This window comes from Nuphar pumila, chromosome 2 (genome assembly GCF_984573655.1).
Source record: "Nuphar pumila chromosome 2, dmNupPumi1.hap1.1, whole genome shotgun sequence".
NCBI classification, from domain to species: Eukaryota; Viridiplantae; Streptophyta; class Magnoliopsida; order Nymphaeales; family Nymphaeaceae; genus Nuphar; species Nuphar pumila.
The window spans coordinates 96,297,625-96,322,151 of NC_143250.1; the positions used below are offsets into that span (position 1 = coordinate 96,297,625).

General features: G+C 38.9%; 2 protein-coding genes across 3 annotated transcripts in view; one reads left to right on the forward strand and one right to left on the reverse strand.

Moving 5' to 3' along the window:
- Nucleotides 1–15,883: 15,883 nt before the first annotated feature.
- On the reverse strand, nt 15,884–20,785 carry LOC149846256 (ubiquitin-conjugating enzyme E2 32-like). Of its 2 annotated transcripts, none has more exons than XM_089997906.1 (5): nt 20,519–20,785; nt 19,114–19,224; nt 18,923–19,007; nt 16,678–16,841; nt 15,884–16,564 (listed from the first exon to the last, which is right to left on the reverse strand). In XM_089997906.1, exons 1-5 carry the CDS (start codon nt 20,627–20,629, stop codon nt 16,115–16,117), a joined length of 921 nt encoding a protein of 306 aa, XP_089854032.1. In that variant the 5' UTR covers nt 20,630–20,785; the 3' UTR covers nt 15,884–16,114. The 2 variants fall into 2 exon arrangements, with proteins under 2 accessions (XP_089854032.1, XP_089854031.1); XM_089997905.1 differs by having other exon boundaries at nt 19,114–19,245.
- A 1,420-nt stretch (nt 20,786–22,205) lies between these two features.
- LOC149846257 (histone-lysine N-methyltransferase EZ3-like) overlaps nt 22,206–24,527 on the forward strand; it is a 37,703-nt gene continuing 35,381 nt past the window's right edge. Inside the window, exon 1 of the mRNA XM_089990744.1 lies at nt 22,206–22,488. Coding sequence (XP_089846870.1) covers nt 22,462–22,488 — 27 coding nt within the window. The 5' untranslated portion in view covers nt 22,206–22,461. The remainder of the gene's footprint in view (nt 22,489–24,527) is intronic.

Sequence of the window (24,527 nt, forward strand, 5' to 3'; positions counted from 1 at the left end):
GCTCCAAGAATTGATTCCAATAAAAACAATTGCATATATCACATATAAGGTCAGAATTTCAAAAATCTGATAAAATGTTTCTTAGTGGGTAAGTTTTGTACGTTTTCTAGTGGGTAGGTTTTCATTCCTCTTAATAGATCTCAATTTTAATATGTTTTGTTTTTCTCATATTTTCATGCTTGTTTAAATTTTAAATTTATGTATTTTTAAATTTCTGAGAAATTTCTCATGTTTTCCCAAAGAGAAACAATTTTTTTTAAGTAATCACATGCTTTTTTTTTCAAAGGAGATTTCATGTGATTTTCGCTTGCTGATAAAATCCCAATACTAAGATTTGTGACTATACTTAGGGGTGGATACTGTGTGATGCATTAGGCTACATTTTATTACCCGGGCCCAATTAAAGTTTGGCCGGGCAAAATCAATAGGGCCCGACTGACCTGGTCGGTTAACTGAGTCAGGCTTAAAGGATCCTCCACATAAGTCTCGCTCAAGCCTGATTATAACCGGGTCAGGCCAGGCTAGGCCAGTCTGATATGTCCGCTCCTAAATATGCTTCAAATCATTAAATCTTATTTAGTGCATTTGGTTGGGGAAAGACTACAATGGCATAGACCCAAGGGGTTTGGCGTAGTGGGATGGAGCCTAGACAGTTTAACGGGCAGCCTAGATTCAAATCACATGGGCGTCACCCTCCTGCGTAAGCCGAAGCTTGGCGACTCCCTGGGGTCGAGGAGGAAGCCCTCAGAGTTTTACGCCGACATGGACAGAGACTGTTAGTATGGCAGGCTGAGACAGCACAATTAGGTCTCTGCGCCTGGGGTGGTTTATCCCAATAAAATAAATAAATAAATAAATAACTCTACAATGGCATGTTATACTGAAATAGCAACAAATTAAGCTTGCACTTATTCAAGAAAAGCTAAATGTGATAAAAGAACCATATAATAGCCTTCATCTCTGGGTAATGTTTTTAGTAATGGTGCCATTACGTACAAACGAGTTTAGATCTCCAATGAACTGGATTCAACATGTTAAAAATAGTGAGAACCAGCTTTTGGATCATGTTCTTTTGATGAAATAACACGATTTTATGACTGGAAAAAGTATCCACATGCATGGAGGTGTTGGATCCTGTTAACATGGAGAGCAGTTTGGATGAAAAGGAATAACAGGGGTATTTAAGGGCGCTTCATAGTAACAAGGGCCATTACAACAAATATCAGATGAGAATTTACAGAGAGAATCAAACGGAAATGGCCTCACTCTGATATCAGTAGGCTGGGACATCACATGCTGAATGGACTGTGATAGTTGTTCACTGTTTATTTTTGTAACAGCAGGCCTAAATCTGTCATGGGTTAGGTGGGACATCACATGATGTTTGGACTGTAACTAGGGGTGTCAACGGGTCGGGTTTGGTTCGGAGTCAAGTGAAACCAGACTTGGATCAGATTTCTGGGTATGGTATCGGGTTCAGACTCAGGTCTAATCAGGTTCACTATAAGAAAAAACATACTCGAACCCGATAAAAACTACATGAACCAAACTCGTAAAACCATATTTTTTATCATTACATTGAAAAATTGCAGGTCTTAATCGGAAGATGGGTTGGGTCCGGGTCTGATATAAAATTTCACAAACTATACCTGGGTTCATGTATTAATCGGACCTTCGGGTCTGGACCTGGGTCTTAATCGGGTCTTCTTATTTATCACTATACCGTGATCCTATAGGGTTTGGTTTGGGGTCGGGTCCGGTCCGGAAAAGCAGACCCCATGATACCCCTAACTGTGACTGTGCTTTAGTTTTCTAGCTGTTAATATGTTCTTCTGTATAAGCAGGTGATATCTCATCACTTGCTGCAATTTTGTAAAATTTAAATTGTCCTATTTGCTAATAATAGTTTTCTTTAAAAAAAGAAAAGATCAAAGGGACCACAGCCTAGGCATGTTTCTTTGTTTTTTTATACAACTTGCTGCATGTGCTACTTATCCACTTGGAGATACTACTTGACATTATTAAAAGGTGACAAACCTACCCCATAATTGGGAGATCAATAATTCAGAGTCACGCGTGCAGGATCACACACACAATTGAGGGCCACTTTTTTTTTTTTTTTAATTAGATTAAATTATAGAAAGCTGCTCGAGAATACCACCTTTTTAGTCCATCTTAGTACTAATTATAAATGAAAAAAAGTGAGAAAAAAGGGTGCCATGAAGTCATTCGACCTCATGTTATCTGATCTATTGATCAAACTTTGATTTGTCAAAGCCATGACTTTGACCAATGGTGGCTCTTAGGTTTGAAGTTAACTACAACTCTAAAAAGGATTAGAGGGTCAATCTTTAGGATTGTAATTCTGTGAATGCAAGGGATAATATGTAGTGCTCCATATATAGGGACAAACTTAACGAGATCTATCTGGATAATGTAGGATTATGGGTTTTTTTTTTTCGGATTTCTAGACACAACTGCCTCATTGGCTAAGTTCATTAATTGGCGTAAAACTCCGGGCTTCGCTTACTTTTTTTTTAAGGAAAAATATTATTTTCGTTCATAAATAGGAAATATTACAGCAAGGAGTGACGAGGTGTCATTCGAAGAAGATTAGAAGGGCCGTAGGTCCTGTAAGAACTCAACACTCATATCAGGCCATTTAAATCCACATCTAGTAAGCATTTCACGGTGAACAAGGCTCAAAGTTTAAAACTTTTGTTACCATTTTGGAAACGAGAAGCAGCCACGTTGGTTTCTGAAAATGCTATATGCATTCTTGACTACAGTTAGACATCAGGTATTCATATCATTTCCAGATCGACCTTAATAAATAAGGACAAACATACTCCTACAAATCCAATAGTAGAGGGAAGGTCCACTAGGGTTCACTGCTGACACTACCCTAAACAGTTGAGGAGTATGGCCTTTGATCTTGCATTAAATAGCACATGATTCCACTGGAAAGAAACCTTGCCCACTTGCAGAGGATATAAACACAAAAAGCCATCTGAAAGCTCTACACTCCAAGCTAGTTTGGATAAAATCAAAGTTTGAAAGAGCCCAAGGTCCTTCTAAAGTGAGAACTTTTTAGGTGGCCCTGATACAAAGCCAGTTCTTTCTTTTTACTTCCCTTTTTGCTGCCACAACTTTTAGTTATTTGATTCTCAAAAGGCAAACCCTGTACCAATGTTGTCAGTATCGGCAGAAAATCGATATGCTTCACCCCTGAATTGGCTTTTTTTAATAAATATAAAAAATACTTAAAATTATTTTTTAATAGCTTTAACATGTGTCACGTTTTGATTGGCACATAATATTTTTTATTTATTTTTGGCCGATTCAGAACCATTCACTTGAGTATCGGTATGGGCCGCATTCACCGGAATCGTTTGGCCAAACGATACAGTCCCTGACAACATTGCCCTATACACCTTTGTCCATGAGTCATTTGAAGGATATCAACCATCAGTAGGGACCCTAATCTTATCATGCATTGATAACAAAATCTAGCACTCCGACAAGAGGGAGAGCAATGCACATGGTGACACGGAGAAACCTGATGCAGGAACCAAGCAACGTGCAATTCGGGTCCAGTTTTTAGTTTTAGATTTTTATTTAGAATTGGATTTTTCTTATGTAATTGATCTTATCTCAAATCCAATCTAGAATTAAGGGTTTCTTTGTTTCTTGTAAATACTCGCTATAGGGTTTATTATTAGGAGGTTTGTAACGACCCCCAACTAATCTTCGTAAAAATAGTAGATTTTTTTTTTAAACACTTGAGAAAACAAACCCAATGATCCTTAGTCTTACAAATTTAATACATATTAAACCACAACCAGACAATGCATTGAATCAAAGAAGGATAATTAACTTTATTAATCAATTAAATAAATGTCATATAAGCAAAAATAATAGAATAGTCTATTATAAGGAGCCACTTTGTCAAGAACCCAGAACTAGTCACACCAAACTCGAAGTCCCCAGCTATCTAGTCATCCCATTACTGAGCATCTGGTCCTGTAAAATAGTTTTTGAAAATGGGTAAAAACCAAATTCCTTTATACAAATTCATCTAAAAATTTAAACAGTAATAAAATAACATAAACCAAATTCATGCATAATTTCAGATAAATATCACAACAACATTTTTTATAATCAACTTACTATTCAAACATTTAAACAAGTACCATGCAATAACAAATATCACGCGAAACAGAATAAGTATGAATGCATGAACTAATGCAAAATAATAAAGATGCATAATTCAATGCACATACATGAATAACTTATTAAGTTATTATGAGAGTTGCTTTTGTATGCATGTCTCTATTAAATACACACAATTTTAGTTTTCACTTTTTCTTAAACCTGCAGATACTCAAGATGAGCATAAATTTCTGAAGTCTAAGTGAGGTTTCTAATTGTAGCTTAATACATAATTTGTATCTTATTACTGGGTTCAATATTTGTTCACCGACCGATATCAGAAATCATCACCTTCCATAAGAACATTCGAAATCCTCACCTAATGTCAGGATATCAATGAAAATCCTCAACCATTGACGTCACTTTCTTGATATACCAATAATTATAGCTTAATCATCAACAACAACCCCAGGTAAAGTTGCTGAATCTTTCTAAAACCGTGGCTAAGAGGTGAACCACCATATCAGGTTCAGGAGCATGATCACACATGAAGTTTTAATATCGTGACGGTTTCTCCAAAACCGCCATCCAAGATTTCTACACTGTGGAAGGGACATTAAGGAAAAGATTAATTATATTGTTTGGTATCTTTTTTCTTTTAAACAATTTTAAGTACTTTACGCAAGAATCATTTTGCAAATCCATATAAAAAAACCATCTCGGGCCCTGGCCTGCCATATTTTAATAATGTAATTAATTTTGAAAAAACCAGTAAATTTTATAAATAAATTTTGTAGTGTATAAATTAAATCAACAACATTGGAGCAACACATACTCCTGACCCACACGACCCGCTGTGGTTTACATATGACCATAAAAGCATTTTAAAGTAATTTATGCATCTTTTTGCAAAATTTTAGTGAACATGCAATACACCTTGTTTCAAAATATGCCCACAATGCACATTCAATCACAATATGAATGCACATAAAGCCAAATGCATACGCATGCAAACATATGCTTGCAACATACATTATCATGATCCATTTCATGCATAAATACCCAAATATGCACATGATTATATTTATGCAAACATCAAAATAACTTCAGAATTTATATGCATATGATATGCACATTTGCAACATAGTATTTAAATGCATAAACATGTATAATCAAATCCAAAACATATATAACACCCCGTAGTCCATATGAATGCAGGTCTGAATATGACAACGTTGTTCAGAGACAACATCTAATACATTGCCAATCTAATCGGGATGCACAAACACACACTCTATCAAATCTGATCATATTGCACATAACACACCTCTTGACAATATGATTAGATTACACATGTGAAATCAGTTTCAAATCCGATCAAATTTCAAATCCGATCAAATTGCATGTGCACAAATAGTGCATAAATCTGGTCAGAATATATACCATGCCCAACTTGGCAACAACCTAATTTTTCAATGCATAATCCAGCTCAACGACACCATAACAACATGTCATTGCTGCAAAATGTGCATAACAGCATGCTGTCAACCGCATGAGGTCATTGAGTAGCAAAATGTTGTTGGCAACATGTTGTTGTTGTCGAAATACACACAACAACATGATGTGAACAACAAGTCATTGCTACATAAGTGTGTAACACCGTGCTGCCCAAATAGTTCACAAAAACCCATATCTATACAACCTAAACCGTCTGCAATTTTATCAAATATATTCAAATTTGTTGTTAGTAAAATAAACAAGTATATACAAGTCTGATGATAGTCAACATCTCTAACAAAATAATCAGTTTTGAAATCAGTCAACAAGACATGCATATACACAAATATGATAACAATCACCATAATAGCTTATATTCAGTTTTGATGATAGTTTACATAACGTAAATCCAGTTTTGATTGGTGGACAACATAACAACATAAAATTCAAGTACGATGATAGTCTATCAAAATAATATATAGATACCCTATAGCCATTATCAAAATATAACTGCATAGTTAATCTGATAACATCCATCAAGATTAACATATACTGTTAACTTTGAATGTCATCACACAAGTTCACGAAATAGCATATCTTCAAATATGAAATCAATTATCAAAACCTCATAATAAGATTCATTGACAGTCAACCAAAATACTTTTAGATAAATCAACTAATAGTCCTCATGTGCAACATATTCAAATATTATCAACATAATGACATGACACAAATTTGATGACAATCATTAGAAATACATAGACAAATATAATGGCGGTCACCAAATACATAATCTGATTTTATCACAACTTATCGGATAACATATAACAAGATTTGATAACATCAAAGAGATTTATCTATAATAGGTCTGATCAGCTTGCACTCACAACCAATAGTGTCGACCCGATCAACCCCAAAAATATGACTTATAAGTAGATCGGGAGGCTTGATCAGTCTACCCATAATGCATACAGAGCAGATCTGATCCGACTGCCATTATGATGGAATCATCAAATCCTGATTTGGATAAAGTCTGATCCCAAACAACATATATGTATTATTTTTTTTAACATGAGTGATAAAATCAGCCTGTGCCAAAATTGGTAGGGTAAAAATATATATATATATATATATATATATATATATATATATATATATATATATATATATATATATTTGGCATAAAAGACTAGATAAAGAAATTGACAACATGTATTTCTATGATATGTGAATCTAAAAATAAATCAATGTTGAGCACATGCTTAAAAATGAAGAAATCAATAGCATGCTCACATCAAACCAAAAATACATGAAATCGTGAATCAAGACATGTTTATACACATTTTTTAATCAGATTTTATTTTTTCATCTAAAATTTCACATGAATCTTATTTTAAACTCTTTCTTTCTATATGAATCAAGAGAGAAACCCGTACCTTAGATTGGATGTAGAAAAAGACCGAAATGATCTGCGAGAAAGATGATTTTTTTATCTCCTTCCTCTCCTTCTTCTTTTCTTTTCTTTCTTGTCTCTTTTTCTTTCTATTCCCGTTTTTTCTTTCTCTTTCTCTCCCGCGAGTTGAGCTCTCTCTCTCTAGAATACGATGATTCTAGAGAGAGAAAGGAGTCCAACCCCCTATTATATATGGTTTCTAATTGTTTTTTCTTTTTATTATCCATTTTTTATTTATTTTATTTTTTTATCTAAGAGAACTCTCTAGAAGGTGACGTCCCCTCTAGAGGACTCTCTCGCCTTTAGAGAATAGAGTTCTACCAAAGGTAGAAGGTAGAACTCTATCTCTTCTAGATGTTATCCTCTTATATTTTATTTTTATTTTCTTTAACTAACTCCTTATCTAGAGGGTGACATCCCCTCTAAAAGGTAGAACTCTACCTCTTTAAATACTCTTTTTTATGATTATTTTATTTCATAAATTATATATATATATATGGAATGTTTCAGAGGCTGTCGCCCCTCCTCTAGAAGTCCTCTTATAGTAGAGTTCTACTCTAGGTAGAACTTTACCTACTCAATTTAACTTTTAAATTGATCATAATTGGATTTTGAATTTAGATCTGGATCCAAGATCTAAATTCATATCCAAAATTTTATATGAATCCTACCTAAACTATATCCTAGTTAGTATGGATCCTGAATTGGGTTTTGATCCATATCAACTTGGATTAAATGAAGCAGATCATGTCCGATCCAATACAGAAAAAGGTAAAAATAAATGTGGGTCATTTTTGAAAAATGTAATTTTTGGGCCAACCGTAACCCAATTTCAAAAAACAAAAACAAAAGCACCAACATTCTCAAAATTACAAGGCGCATCTAACACTATACTTACTTGATTTTTGCCTTCAAATTTTGCCTGAATTTAACTTTAAGTTTGCTTAAATTTAAAGGTTAAAATATATTTTTTTTGAAACTTTAATTATCTCATTTTGGTCTTGTCAGTAGGCTCTAGACCATGCCCAGACCCTGCAGACGTCACCTATATTTTAAGATATTTTCTATGATTTCTATCAATTTCATTAAATACTTAATCAAAAATTCAAAATTTTCGAATCTAAAAATTATGGAAAAACACACAATATTACAAAGTTGATGGATGACTAGTTTCTTCACTTTTTTGCAATTTAATTGTTAGTTTCATTATTCTTTGCTTCCATAGTTTGGTTTGGTAGGAGTAGGCATAATTTAGCTATTCTCTGCAATTTCAAGATGGAAGGTTGCATCAAAACCGATACTGGGTTGGGAGACCAGTCATGCTGGAAAGTCCTATTGAGTTATTGTCATCATTGATGGGCAGTTAAGGTTCAATTCCCATGAGCGTCGCCCCTCTACGCAAGCCAACGCGTAGCATAGGCCCCAGGGGCAGGGGTCCTAGCCTCAGAGTTTTACGTTGATGGCACGATGACCACAGGTATAGCTAGCTGAGCCAGCACAACTAGGTCTTCATGTCGGGTGCGGTTTCTTTGGGTTATAAATCCAAAAAAAATACTATGATCACCATGCCCAACAGCGTAAAACATCTTGCCTGCTCCGCTGGCCTTGTGGTAAAGGAGGCACACCCCTTGTATCAAATTCTTGAAGTTGTTTAGTTTGAACATCTTAAGCCAATCCAACTTGTCTGGTAGGAGCAGCTAGTGCACACCACCTTGTGTTGGGAAGTTGCAGGTTCAAAACCCAATGGTATAGATGTACAACGGGTAGGGGTCTGCCTAACCCCAGCTTGCCTTTAAAAAACAAAAATTGTTAAGCCAACCCTCCTAGCCAGGTGTGTGGAGCCCTTGTGGGCTAGCATATGGGTGTGCCTTTATAAAGGTCTACGAAGTTGCTCCACCTCATTGATTCATTTATGCAGCATGGGTCCACTAGACAGATATCTTTATGAGATGGGGCCATGGTGCTGCCAATGGGATGGTTTCGACTAGGGGTGGGCAACCGGCCGGCCTGATCAAAGCCTGGCCAATCAATTGACAGGCCGGGCCAAAAGCTCAGTTCGGGTTTTTTTTAGCGTGATGCGTGCGAAACCCCTTCGGCATGACCGGGAACCAAATGTTTACGGTCATGTTTACATCCATTTCTGGCTCTCTTCATGTGGGATGTACCTTGTCCAAAAAGACCAGCACCCCTTACAGATAGACTAACCTTGTTGTTCAACAAAACAGCCTTTAAAAGGCTTTTCCAGATCCTGAAAAGCTAAATTCCTTTATCAGTTGATGCGTTCGACTAGAAAGTTTGATTTTTTTTTTAAAAAAAAATAGGACACGATGGCACAGAAATTTTTAATCAATAAAAACTTTCTTAATATTTCAATGTTAAAAAAGTTTTTTATTAAAATAAAAGATTAAAATATTAAAAGTATTAAATTAATATTAAAATATTTTCTGTATGTGTCAGTGTCCATGTCTAAGTCTCCGCTCATGTCACCAGGGACACAGCACCAAAATGGTATCCCTGTAACATATGTAGTGAGGGGGCAGATGAGATGAGCATCCCATCCTCTTCAATCACATGGTGGTCTCCATAGAAACCTCCTTTAAAGCCCCCACTTGCATTCACTGTGATCAATAAGTCGTTTGGATTAATTTGATCAACATGCAGATACATTGAAAGCACAAATTAACCCATGCATTTTTTATGAGGCATAGAGGTGTTTGGAAAGCTTATTTTGAGGGTTGAAAAATCAATGGAATTAGTTTTCACCGTTTTGAAGGTCATCCTAGCTCATTTAATAGGTCAAAGATATTGTATGCAGTAAAGTTTATCCAAGGCAATCTTCTTTGCTACAGTCGATTATACCTACAATCTAGTTGGAATCTCATGATGCAAGTAGTTTTGACTTGATCTAACATCGAAGATGTGTTCACAATGGTCGATTTAGCGGTAATTGACTCTTAGATTATGTTGTTTTTTTTCAGTTGAGAAAAACCGGTGCATTCATCTGTTGATTTATGTATCATAGAAAGAACCTGTACACAGGTCGGATTCCAATGATCCAAAAGCTGGTTCCAATTGAAAAAAACATGTAAATCACATTTATAATGTTAGATATAAAAAAAAGCTGGGCTTTGCTAAGTGATTGCAAACAATATTAACCTTACAATATGTGTTATATAACTTATTAAGTATTCTTCCGTTTAACTGGCAGTAGGATCTTATCTTAATTTTTTTTTTTGAAAGGCAAGCTGGGGTTAGGCAGACCCCTACCAGTTATACAACGATACCATTGGGATTTGAACTTGCAACGTCCCAACACAAGGTGATGTGCACTAGCTGCTCCTACCAGACAAGCGGAGCCCCATTGGTAGGATCTTATCTTAATTGAGAAAAGAAAATATATTTTAATCAAACAATGCAATTGTTCTCTTGCGACTTACATTGCACAGTTGCGCTTAGAGTCTGTTTTGCTTTTGTTGAGTCTGATGTAAGCTGCCCGATTCAGGTGAATTAATACTTCGAAGGGGCAACCCGTATACTTGAACTGTAATAGCCTGCAATGCGTTGAGCTTTCTTTTGTTCACCCTCATTGTGATTGCTTCTTGTGATTGCAATTTCTCTCCCTCTATTTTTTCTTGCTCTCTTGCACTCTCATTACAAGCTTTCGCGATCGGCAAGCGAGCTGACAAGTAGGTTTGCGGCGGTGAGAAAGGATCGTCGCGCCGCGCTGACCCATTGAAGAAAATAAGCCCGTAACAAGTAGTACCAGAACCCGTTCTCGTGCTAGGGAAGGGACTCCAGAGTTGGTGTCGACAGACACGCCGACAGACTGCGATTTGTGAGCAAGACATCGTGGCGCCTTATCAAAACTTGCGCAACACCAAAGGCAAGGCAGTTGCCGAAGCTGAGAAGATGAGTTCACCTCAGGGCCAAGAAGAGTTGACTGCAACTGTTAACAAGCTGGTGGAAGATGTGACTTCGCACGAGGAAGCGATTTCACGCGCATGTGAATCATTCAATGGACTGAATGATGTGGTAGCGAGCCTGCAAGAGCAGGTAAACTTACTTATGGGGCATGTCACTTCATTGACGACTGCAGTGACCAACTTGCAGACTGAAGTAGGGGAGCTTTAGTTGAAGAACCATACGTTGCAGCGGACGGTGACCCTAAATAGCGAAAATGGTGAGAGGCTATCAAGGATTGATATGTCAAGACCTGCGAAATTCAATGGTTCTCGTGGCAGGAAAGTCATTGAGAACTTCTTGTTCCAAGTAGAAGACTACTTGGATATCCAGAATGTGACCCTTGAAGATCTGAGGATTAAGGCTGCAACGACCTTACTTGATGGAAATGCTATCGCTTGGTGGAGGCGAAAGCACAGCGACATAGAGAGGGGTCAATGTGTGATAGACACCTTTGATGACTTCAAAATAGAGTTGCGCAACTATTTTATGCCAAGAAATGCACAGATACAGACGTACCAGATGGTTCGTGAGCTCAAACACTCTAACTAATTGCAAGACTATGTTAGAACGTTCCAGAAGCTTATGCTGGAGATACCTAACATACCAGAAGATGATATGCTCAACTGGTTCATTGTGAGGCTTCAACCATGGGCACAATCTAAATTGGAAAGGAGCAACCCCCGTATTTTGAAAGATGCATATATGGTGGCCGAGCGCTTAGTTGACACTCAGCGCAAGCCTTTCACCCCATAAACCAAAGTTGGTAAGAATCCTGACCACGGAGGCAAGAAGGATGAGCAACGCAATGATAAATATGAGGCATCGACACACCATCAATCCGAAAAGAAATAAAACTTCACAAAGCATAGCAACAACAAAGGTGTGGTTGTGACATGTTGGTTTTGTGGCGATAGACATATCGCCAGACAGTGCCCAAAGCGCCTCATAAAGGACGACAGACAAGCCAATGCTGCACAGGAAGAATGCAGCGATACTGAATGCAGTGACACTGAAGCGATGCAACCAAGGATGGAGGCCATGCGATCGATTACTGCGGCTAGAAGTTGCACGACTAAGAACATGCAGGTCAGTAAGAAACTTATGTACTTGGAAGTCATTATAAATGAAAAGTCTACTTCAGCAATGATAGACTCCGAGGCCACACACAACTTTGTCTTGCGGGAAGAGGTAGAACGGTTGGGCTTGAAGCCTGAGCTAAAGCAGAGGACCATCAAGACGGTAAACTCTAAGGCCAAGCCCGTCCTTAGCGAAGCAAGAGATGTGGTTACTCAAGTGGGGAGTTGGGTCGGCAAAGCCAACTTCTCTGTGGTGCCCCTAGACGATTTCAAGGTGATTTTGAGTATGGAGTTTCTGCGAAGCCAGAATATTATGCTGCTGCCAAAGTTTAACATATTGACGATCATGGGGTCGGACTTGTCCCACACAGTGCAGTGCCTTACGCAGAAAGGCAAGTCTTCGGTGTTATCGACAATGCAACTGAAGAAGGGTGTCAAGCATGGAGAGCAAACATTCTTAGTTGTAGTGCGCGCGAAAGAAGAGAAGGTAGAAGCAGCAGTGCCGCCGACCCTAGCCCCACTATTGGAGGAGTTTCGGGGGGTGATGCCTTCAGAATTGCTGAAGCGTCTTCCACCAAGACGTGAGGTCGACCACAAGATTGAGTTGACCTCGGGAGCGAAGCCTCCCACAATGGTTCTATACCGTATGGGGTCAGCTGAGTTCGACTTTACCTTGGAGTACAAGGTTGGAAAGACCAATGTTATAACAGATGCCCTGAGTCATAGGGCTGAACTGACAGTTGCGCGCGCGGGGACTTCTGAAGTGCACTTAGAGGGCGCATTGCTGAGCCTCATCCGTAAATGTACACAGCAGGATCCGACTGCACAACACCTTGTTTCTCTGGCGTAGGCAGGGAAGACTCGACGATTTTGGCTACAGGATGACCTCCTCATAACAAAAGGGAGACACATCTTCGTGCCGCGGTAGAGAAGCCTTCGCCGAGAACTACTTAAGGAGTGCCATGATACACTATGGGTCGACCATCCTGGTCAGGAGTGGACCTTAGCACTCCTTGAGCGCGGCTGCTATTGGCCGCATATGCGAGACGACGTTGAGGGGTATGTGCGGATATGCCTCATCTGCCAGCAAGATAAGGGGACAAACCATAAGGCTGCCGGTCTCCTTGAGCCTCTACCAATTCCAGAACGTCCTTGGGATAACATCTCTATAAACTTTATTGTTATTCTGCCAAAGGTAGAGGGCCTCAGTTCTATTTTGGTTGTGGTGTATCGTTTCTCAAAGTATGTCACCTTCATCCGAGCTTCCAAAGAGTGCCTTGTAGAGAAGACTGCAAAGTTGTTCGTAAAGCATGTGGTGAAGCACTGAGGCATACCAAAGAACATTGTGAGTGATCGCGACGCTCGCTTCATAGGCAAGTTCTGGCGTGAAGTATTTCGGCTACTTGGCTCTGATTTGCTATTTTTAACAAGCTTTCATCCACTGACAGATGGGCAGACAGAGCGCATCAACAGGATACTTGAGCAATATCTTAGGCACTTTGTTAGTGCCAATCAGAAAAATTGCGTGAAGCTCCTTGATGTAGAATAATTTTGTTACAATCTGCAGAAGAGCGAGTCTTCAGGCCACAGTCCGTTTGAGATAGCTACGGGGCAACAGGCACTGACCCCACACATTCTTGCCGCACAAGAAAAGGGAAGGCCATCCTTCACCAATCAGTTTGTTCACGACTGACACAAGCAGAATGAGTTGTCGAAGGCATTCTTACACAAGACGGTAAAGAGAATGAAGAAGTGAGCAAACAAACATCGTCGACCCGCAGGGTTCCAAGTTGGAGACCAAGTATTAGTGAAGCTATATCCTGGTCGTACAAGCATCTTCTGCGGGCGACACCGCAGACTGCTCAAAAAGTATGAAGGACCCTTCACCATCACAAAGAAGGTGGGCAAGCTGGAGTTGCCCTCAGACTTCAAGGTGCACCCGATGTTTCACGTGTGCAACCTCAAGCCGTTTCATCCGAATGATAAAGACCTGAAACACAGTGTGCCAAAACGCGCTTCCATCATGCAGAGGGCCCCGACAACACAACAGGCTGAAAAGCACCTCAGTTAGATCCTTCACCACAAGGTCAACTGCTTGGGAGAGACAAATAAATACTTGGTGCAGTGGGAGGAAACTGTGAAACCAACGTGAGAGCCTGCATTCCGAATGAACAACCGCTACACAACTGAAGTCAGAGCTTACTACGAAACAGATGGCGTCGAGAACGGTGCATGATTTGAAGGGGGGAGCATGTTCCCTTGTGACTTACATTGTAGAGTTGTGCTTAGAGTGTTTTGCTTTTGTTGAGTCTGATGTAAGCTGCCCGGTTGAGGTAAATCAATACCTCGAAGGGGCAGCCCGTATACTTGAACTGTAATAGCCTGCGGGCAAAATTGTGAATAAAGTAAAAACGTTGAGCTTTCTTTTGTTCACCCTCGTTGTGATTGCAATTTTTCTCCCTCTATTCTCTCGCACTCTGATTACAAGCTTCTGCGATCGGCAAGCGCACTGACAAGTAGGCTTGCGGCGGTGAGGAAGGACCATCGCGCCGCACTGACCCATTGAAGAAAATAGGCCCGTGACAGCAATACTCACTAACACAAATAGGATTACAGGAGGGTTATATATTAAAGGAAGGGTACAAGAGTTTTTAGGTTAGTGAAAGCAAAGAGAATATCAACACTGCTTTCAAAATTCCTCATAATCTTTTGCAAGTTTTATTTTTCGATTTTAGCTATTAAAAGTTCCTGCTAAGGCAGATTGGAAGAAGAGAATCTCTCTCTCCTTAGTTTTGAATCATGGTGGTGTGTACCTGTAGCCACCAGTCATACCTGCAACTTCTTGTTCAATATCCCAGGATATTGCCACATAAGAACAACACTAAAGTACTAAAGGAGGTAGGCAATTTAGTGAATTATTCTGTATCTTATGTAAAGAAGGTAACCAACTTGGTGAATTATCCAATATCTTTATTATGACTATGGAAAAAATGTCAGCTTCGACTGTGCAATGTTAGGGCCACAAATACCCTACTTTATTTTTGAATTAAAATACATGTTCCTTGAGCCCTCTACCATGCCAAATGAGTGCTGAGGAAGTTACCATCTATAGAAATTAGATGAACCCAACTTTGCTTATATTGTTAAGCAAAGATTGAGAGTAGGTAGATAATAGGTGCGAACAAACATCGCATTTTAGGCAGGCCTTTTACAAATCCTACATTATAGGTGTATTCATCATAGTTCATTTTTGTTAGGAATGGATGGTTGGATTTTTTTTTCTTTTCATGAAAAACGTGAATTTTTAAGTTTGAATATTTACCAAAATTTTAAGCCACTAATTTTCAAGCGGAAAAAATTGGCCATGTATTCCCAATCACCTGATCCAAGAGCTAATTTTTATAAGATCAAGCATGTAAATCACAGTTGTATGGTCAGATTTAAAAAAATAAAATATAAAATATAAAAAATATTCTGTTCACAACTAGTTCATACTTAAGCCGGACAGATTTCAAAAGAGTTGAGCTGCCCGCAATTACTACTGTAGTCTATATAGGCCTTCATATGGATGAGACAAGGCAGGACGATGATGATGATGCCAAGATTTGCTAAGAAGAAACTTACCCACCATAGGTAGATTTCAAAAGAGTTGAGCTGCCCGCAATCTAGCATGCTTTCTTGAGAGAGAGAGAGAGAGAGAGAGAGAGAGAGAGAGAGAGCAGGTCTGCAGAGCATTCATAACATGTTGAGATAATTGTGAAATTTTATTATAGTTGATGGAGATAAAAGCCTCTTCACCATCTGAATATCATGAAAATGCTTTCTACAAAAAAAGAAGAAACACTAACCGTTCTCCTAAGACGCCCCCATGATGCCAACAAAGATTTGTCCAACTACTACCCAACCTTCACCGGAAGACATTGTGCAGAAGTTTATCTGCACCAGAAGCCGTGAAGCTTCATCATCATGCTATCTACAATTCATCCGGATGATCAGCCAACCCAGTAGATCTCATGTACTTCTTCAGTATCAGCACCATGATAGCAATTGCCAAACCAATAGCCAACCATGTTAACCACCGATCGTCAACAACGATTCGCGCTCCCGCCTCAGGCATATGTTGTGGCTCACTTATCTCTGCAGATGCTGGAACTCTTCTTGACACCCTCAGACCAGCAGTGAAGCTCACATGCAAAGGGCCAGCATTTGCATCCATGCGTACCTCTCTTACATCTTCGACTACCCGGTGCCCATCCGCAACTCTAGGTTCTGTGTTTGGTTCTTCCACTGCTGGAACTGCCACAGCAGCTTGTTCAGGATGTGTTGGTTCTTCTTCAGCACCATCGGGCTGTTCATCAGTCGTCTCATGCCTAGGGCAGAGAGGGGGTCCAGGAGGCACCTTGCTCAGCATATATTGGTGAATCTAAAGTTGCAAGAAATCAGAATGTTACCAAGGGAACAAAATTTTCAGCAAGCATCAAAAACTCGGAGATCAGATGTTCAATTGTTCTTTTAAATTCTTTTAGTGAAAATAACCTCTTCAATCAGATTCTGGCGATCCCCGTTTCCAAACTTTGGCGGAGCTTCCCGTGATTTGATAGCGAGGGCATGCCTTTCTTCTTTGGTATATTCTAGTGAACCCAGAGCGCCATCAGCCTTGGTGGGCATAAATGCAATCAACGCAACCAAGGCAGTACGCACTGTGTAAATGGCAGTAAGTTCTGTGAGTTTTCTAGAAATAGATCCAGAGATTTCCAAGTTGTGTAAATGCAAATAGTCATAATAATTCAAATGAAAATACAATATTATGAAAAGCAGAAGCCATTGAAAATAAGATGAGAGAGAATCGTTTACGGTGGTTTGGACATATTCGGCGAAGGCCTAATGATGCTCCAGTTAGAAGGATGGAGAAATGGAAAAATATATTAGTTAAAAGAGGTTGGGGTAGGCCTAGGAAGACATGGATGGAGATGATAAGAAAGGATATGAATGCTTTGAACCTCACCGAGGACATGGCATTGGATAAAAATGATTGGAGGAGAAGGATTCATGTGGAAGACCCAGAATGATTTTCTTTTTTGGTTCATATCGCCGACCCCAATTGTTTTGGGATGAAGGCGTAGTTGTTGTTGTTGTATGAAAAGCAGAAACCTAGCATAAACCAGACGAGTGGAGGAATGTGTAAAAAAGATATGGCTTAATAAAAACACGTAATTTATTGGCATAGATGCATGTGCTAGAAGCTAAGCATATTTTATTATTATTTTCAATTATAAAAAAGGCTTAGCATGTTTGCAAAGAAAGAAACGGAGGTAGATGATATACTTGCTCCAAGCAAAGTTTTAGGACATCCAAAACAGTGTAGACAGAAGCCTTTAAGGACTTTTGACATGGACCACTCACTATATCAAAGATTTAGCAGCTCCGAGAAAAAAACTTTTTGATGCTATCTGATAGTACCATGCTTTGTGTAAAGTGTAAACCATATATTAATAACCAAACAAGTTTCAGGTACATGAAAAAAATGACATGGTATTTCATAAAATGCTGAAAAGTGATTCTCGTACCAACCTAACCTAAATAAAGAATTATTTAAATTCTTATTAACCAACTCTCACGTGCACAAGTGCAAAAAGAAAAAAGAAGGCAAATACAAATTGCAACTGAATTTACAGGTCACACAATTATGATCTTAAATAAGATTAAATTTGCATTGTCCTAAGGAGAGTGATAGTTGTCCATTCCTTAAAACCCCAACACTTTAGTGGTTAATTGTCAATTTCTTATGTCTTGTCATTTGAAATGCGCCGCTCTTAAAGCATTTAACAGGTACAAGGAAAAGGTCATTGGTGTTCCACTGTGCTCATATAGCCTGAAAACGAAAAGCTGATGACGGAATACACACTTCTGTGTTTGGGAAGATGACTTTTAAATAAAATGATCAGTGCAAGGCAAGGAAGGAAAAACAAATATACAGAAAATAAAAGATATAAACCATGGCCGCTAGTATTATGGGAGTGAGTGGGTGTTTGCGATTGTGTCGATAACTAGTGTGCCAGAGAGGAGATCCGCGTATCCAGAAAGCAGAACCAGTGACTTGGCAATGAAAAAGAAAACAAAAGAATGCATTAGGTCCAGTACATATGATTGTATAAATAAATTTTGTAGGTTAAATGCACATGGATATACACTTTTATCTGAGTTGAAGAAAATCTATATTTACTAAGTACAAATAAAATATCTTCTCATTGTGGTCCAAGAAATGGTATAATGTTGTTCAAGACAAGCCGTTTTTACAATGTCCACATATGAATCAAGGAAGAGCATAATAGTACAAGAAGTTCTATACATCAGTATTTCTATTTCGTTCGTGGTAGAATCTTATTTTTTTTCCTTTTTCTTAATGTGAATCCACTATATTGATTTCTAAATCTCTCATCAGAATACTCATAACAGTATAACAAATTATAACAGGACTTCTAGATAGTAAACCTTTTATAGATCAAAACTTAGAATATATTTTCTTAATGCGAAATGAATCAGGTATGAACTGGTTTCGATTTTAAATTGCAAGAACATGCACAGACACATCACGGATAACTGAAGGGTTTGGCCTAAACCAAATAACAACTTTAATGATGAATCATCCAATACCACACCAAAATTTCCCTAATTTCTCATATGCATATTGTACATTATCTCTTACAAAATATTTCAGCACACCCCCCCACCCGACCCCCTGAAATGAATTTTTTTTTTGATATCATAGATTATCACTTACCGCCCCAAGATGGCTGCCAATGTTCAGGGTGATGATTTGATATACTAAGACATATCTTTGTTTGTGTCTCAAAACGCCCATTTGGCTGCAAGGCGAGCAAAAGGGAACAAGTATGTGCCATATCAAGTGTAAATATACTTATAAAACAAGAACAAAAATTACCGAACTATTCACAAAGACTAGTGCATTACAGTTAACATCATAAATGCAGGTGGCTGAAAGGGATAATCAGCTGGTAACTGGATTCGTCCATGGTAGATGCCTCCTTCAAACTCACTATCGAGAGGTCCTCTAATAGCAAACTGCCATTCAAATATGTTTTCCTAATAAAAAAAAATCAGCTGATGTTTTGCAAAAGGACAGAATCAGACATAAGGCAAAGCAACGTTAACTAACATTTATTCATCAGTTTACAATGTTACATCATTCTAACATATGCCAAAAGCAACCAAGCTTGGGATTTTTTTTTGATGACGAAGAAAAAACATCACTGAGAACCGGGTCACTTAATGGACATGCCTCCCTGCTAGGTAAAACTCCGGGTTGAGGACACGACCACCCAGCTTTATGTTCCCCAACCATGATAAAGCAACGGCAGCCCCCATGTGCCTGGGGATTTGGTTCTGGGCCTTCAGCTTGACACAGGAACCCGCTTGACCACATGGGTGTCTACCACGGTGGTCAGCTTAGGCAAATAATGAATCATTAAATTATTCTATATCTGTTCAGATTTCTACAACATCAACGTAATGATGAATTGCCAAATTACTATCAGAAACGGAAGAGAAGTTATGCTTCTCTCTAACTTCACCTACAGTTTAGCCATTATAAATGGCGGGCGACGTTCGTTTTCAGAAGTAGGCCACTTGCAAAGGCTTCAGATTCAGTAACCAAATATAAAATTTGCATCATTTCTCATACCACCAAGAAAGAAGTTTCATCAAGCGATCACACGCAGTGGCCAGTTAATTTTCTCCATAATGCAAAAACTAAACCATGACCCACGACACGATAACAAACACCAAGAAACCAATTCAGAAAATAGAATGCATTTCATGAGGCCTACCCAATAGAATCGACCAATACAGATACCTAAATGAAAATTAGCGCTAAAAAGTAACTCTGAACGTTTAAAAAAAAAAAGAAAAACAAAAGTAAGGATGAATCGACTTATACAGAAAAGCGAGATAGGTTGGGAAATCGCATTGTGGCGCATCATGCAATTTCCCAAATTATCCAACTTCTCCGTATTTATGGGCGCACCCAAGCGGCAGGTCCTAGGTGGGCGGAAACTTTGGACGCACCCACCTACCCACAAAACGGGATAAGATGGGAGTTCTTTTCGTGCTGGATGTTGCAATATCCCACTCTTCTGGACGTTGGTGCTCAACCACGGTTGGGAAACAAAAGCTGACAAAACTCATGATCCCTTCCGATTATCCAAACACCGTAACATATCTCGGAAGCGCATCAAACAAATACAAATTTACGAATCTGAGAGATCCAAACGGTGGCCCCTGGGGTTAAGGTTGAAACCCTAGAGATCGAATTGGGAAAGGGGGGCCAAAATCTAGGGGTTTTCCTTGACCTTCATACCTCTAAGGGAAGAGCCATGTAGTCGTCGGAGGGATTCGATTCCATCTCCTTCACTTCCTGAAGAATCCTCTTTACCGCCGGGTTCTTCAGATTGTACTTGTCCTCCGCCATCTCTCTTCTCCCTTCGAAGAAAGTAAGGCCCTCGAATACGTAAATTCGTGATATTTTTTCCACCGAAATCACGATCTGCAAGGAACTATTCGGAGGAAAATAGAAGGGAATGAAAGAAAGGGTTGGGAAAATCAGGAATTTCGAAGATCGAGAGATAGAGAGAGAATGAGAGGAGTCCATGAATGCTCTTTTAACCAATGTTGTCAAAATCGTATCGGCTATCGAATCGTTTGGCCAACGATTCAGGTGAATCAGTCGATACCGATTCTCAAGTGAATCGTCATGTGAGAAGTGTTCTGAATCGGCTAAAAATATTTTTTAAAAATACGTGTCAAACACAACGTGTTAAAATTATTAAAATAATATTAAAATTTTAATTTTAATCATTTTTACATTTATTAAAAAAGGCTATTCAGGTATCTATTTCATGGATTTTATACCGATACGATACGAATCGTCCGATTCAGGCTGATTCACACCGATACTGATGCGGAGAGATCCCGTAGCAGAGAGAGACCCCTACCAATTATTATTCAACGTACCACTCGGGGTTTGAACCTGCAACGTCTCACCACAAGGAAACCTGCACTGACAGCCCCTACCAACCATGCTGAGCCATCGTTGGTCCAAATTTCTCATTTTTTCTGATGTTTGGTTAGTTGTGCAAATGAGAATCATTTTCTCTTGTGAGATTCTAAATCTCATGAACGTGCATATGGGGCCACACAAAGATTTTCATTACATCATGTTCTGGATAAAACGGCAGCTAGAGCATTTGTAACAGTAGGCTGAGAGTGAAGACTAACCAAACACGAACGTGCATAATTTTAAAAATTTATTTTTATTAAAAATATATATAACACTTGAGTCAAGTCGGGTACTTGGCAAAAAAGCCAGGTCAGGTCATGTACCCAGCAAAAATCAGGACCCAAACCTGGCCTGCACATTGCTTGTGTCGAGTTTGGGTTGGCACTTTTCATGTCCATACCCAGAAATTCGGGTTCGGGTCTGGACAGGTACTTGATACAAACCAGATCCGTTGACAGCTCTACGTAGGACAACTATGGTTCAAATCCCATGAAGATCATCCCTTGTTGTAAGATTAAAACTGGAAACCAGGGGTCATTCCTTAACGAAAACGTCTCATTAGTTTTCACTTTCCGCATATTTATGTGAAATCCTTTGTTTTAGGCCTCGTTTGGAGGTAAACCAAACGGGTTTGAGTTTGGTACGCTCATTTTCTTGGGTTTGATAGGAAACATAGGGACCGATTTATTAACCAGATGCATGTTTGGTTTTGAGTTTTGCGTTCAAACCCGAACCTGGATCCGACAAAACCCGAAACCCTATTAAGTGTAAATGTTGAGTTTTAAGCTAGTCTGTTTGGGGTTTGGTTTTATCTAATTCCATCCAAGCCTGATTAGGGCATAACGGATTAAGTCGGACTTGGTAATGCCTAAACCGGTCCCGAGTCCGACCCGTTTACATCCCTATTTATATATATACCTCCCTACGAAAGCTTTCTCATGAAAAAGCTTTCACAGGCTGAGATGGCAGCATTCGAACGTAAAGCATTTCCTTCCTTTACCATGGGAACGAAGTCATTTACGAAATTCCCCTATAAAATCTCTCAGATCTCCTCCGAGTCCTTCCATCATTGTTCGCTTCAAGGACAGCGTCGTAGTACAATGTCATCATAAAGCGATATCTTTGGGGATTGGAAACCTGCAAAGTTGGAGAAACGAAAGCAATCTTGCTCTCCGTCTCCGTCTCCGTCTTGAATCTCTCGCAAATGAGAGACGCTTCTCGGACTGGAAGGCGCGAGTGAGACCATGGCTTCCAAATCCTCCGATTCACTTGTAAGATTTCTTCTCAATTTTTTGTGTTAATTATGGAAATTTATTCTTCTTGTTCCTTGTGTTGTCGAAAAGTTCGTCGTTTGCTTAAAGATGGAATTAATTCCTGCTGCGACTTGCAAGACATTTTTAGTGGGACGGTCGGTAACTTGAATTCGTTGACCGATTGAAGGAATAGGGGCAATTATAGTTTTGATAATTGAGTTATTAACTGTGGTATAGTTCGTGGATTTGTATGGTTATGCCTGATGTTTGGTGGTTTTGTTTATAAATTCACGATTCAATTATGACAATCAATGGACGTGTTAAGTTATGATTCCATAGGTTGTTGATTGCAAATTTTTATCAAAGTCCCATTTGACGGTGGCCACAGAAAGTGGTTCTTTATTTTTTAAGTGGATTCGCTGGAGACGAGGCTGAATTTCACGAAGCTCTGGCACTATAAACTATGTTTTTCAGTAGATTGCGGGAACGGTTGAAGCATGTTGCTGATGAGAGTGCGTGTAACCTCCTTTAATGGTTGTTTCAATAAGTTTGTCAGGTTCCTTTTTATTTATTTATTTATTTGTTGGTGTTGTAACGTTTGACTTATATTCACGTTTTCTTCTATGATTGCCGCGAGAAATTCCCTAGGCTGAACTTCTCAATAAGTTGGTTGTCACTTGCCACTGGGTTATCTTCATACATGATCTCTCATATGCACTGAAATGTTAAGCAGAGAAGCCTACTTTGGTATACTTAGGTATATTCCTTAGGCTTATGCCATATTATTCTGGCCTAGGCTGGAATATTTCCCACATTGTTGGGGGGGGGGGAGGGGTTCCAAAACCTGAAAATGGTTGGTTTTATTCTTGCTTAGCTCCTCCTCGTCTTCTCTTCCACATTCTGAAGGCCGTTTAGGTAATTAATGATTCAAGTGTTCTCTTGGAGCTTTAAGACTTGGGAGTCGGAGGACCTATGCAATTTTTTTTATGTTCTATCGTGGCGTGAGAACCGGGAGGTTGAGCGCTGGAGTTTTGAATCATGATATTTTGTTTTACTTTCCTAATTACAGAAATTCTTCCACAGTGTTTCTGGATCTCTTGTATAGTTTCTTTTTTTTTATTGATAAATATTCTTGGTTCTGAGAATAAAGTTGCTAACTAAGTAACTTTTTATCGGCTTCTGCATCATTCTTTGGTTAGTCGGATATTTAAAAATAACATTTACCAGCATTTGCCCTTCGTTCATTTGTGATCTGCCACAAGGATTCCTTTTGCAGTAAAAGTGGAATGGTGAAGATGTATTTTGTCCATTGATTACCTTTATGGTTGCTTTTGTGCAATTCAGTTAAAGCAAACGACATTGTTCCATTTCATGCAATTTTGTGGAAAATATTCTCTAATTTGTGGGAATGGAACCTGTAGTCGATGTGGTCAATAACCATGGGATTCATCATCTTCAACCTTTTTGTCTTCTGCAAATGAATACGAGTGTTCAACTTGAGTGACTTGTAACAAAAAATACAGGAAAAAGGAAGAGTTAGGGAGTTAAGGGTTCTTGGGGGAGGAGCAAAGAAAAAAAAAAGAGGGGGGGAAGGATGAGGGGCGCACATCTGGCTAGTATTATCTCTGCTCTCATTTTTCTCACGATCTATATATTTTCATGGAAAACTCAAAGAACAAAAACTACAAAAAGTTCTACCATATTCTAATTTCCACCATGTCAGTTTGAATTAGAAAAAGACAAGTTCTAAAAAAATGCAACACATGGAATAAAAGCATGCAGTATGCAAACACAAACAAAAAACAAAAAAAAAATTATTCAAACATCCCTGATTATGCAAGACTACATATTTTGAAGCCATAAACTATGTTGTGGTGCAACCGTGCAATGTAGGTGCACGATACATGCTTAATAAAAAAAAGATAAACCCCCCCTAAATGTGGGGGTTTTTGTTGTCCACACTCAATCCCATAACACACACACACACAAACACAATAAAGAAGGGCCTCACTTCATCGAGCGAGGCAGAGAGAGAAAGGCGCTGAGCTCTCCTTATA

Coding starts and splice junctions, on each gene's coding strand:
- LOC149846256 (XM_089997905.1), bottom strand. CDS start 20,629: ATGGCGGAGGACAAGTACAATCTGAAGAACCCGGCGGTAAAGAGGATT. Junction 19,246..20,518: donor ACATGGCTCTTCCCTTAGAG/GTATGAAGGTCA, acceptor TTTTTTTATTAG/GAAAACATATTTGAATGGCA. Junction 19,008..19,113: donor CTGCATTTATGATGTTAACT/GTAATGCACTAG, acceptor CTCGCCTTGCAG/CCAAATGGGCGTTTTGAGAC.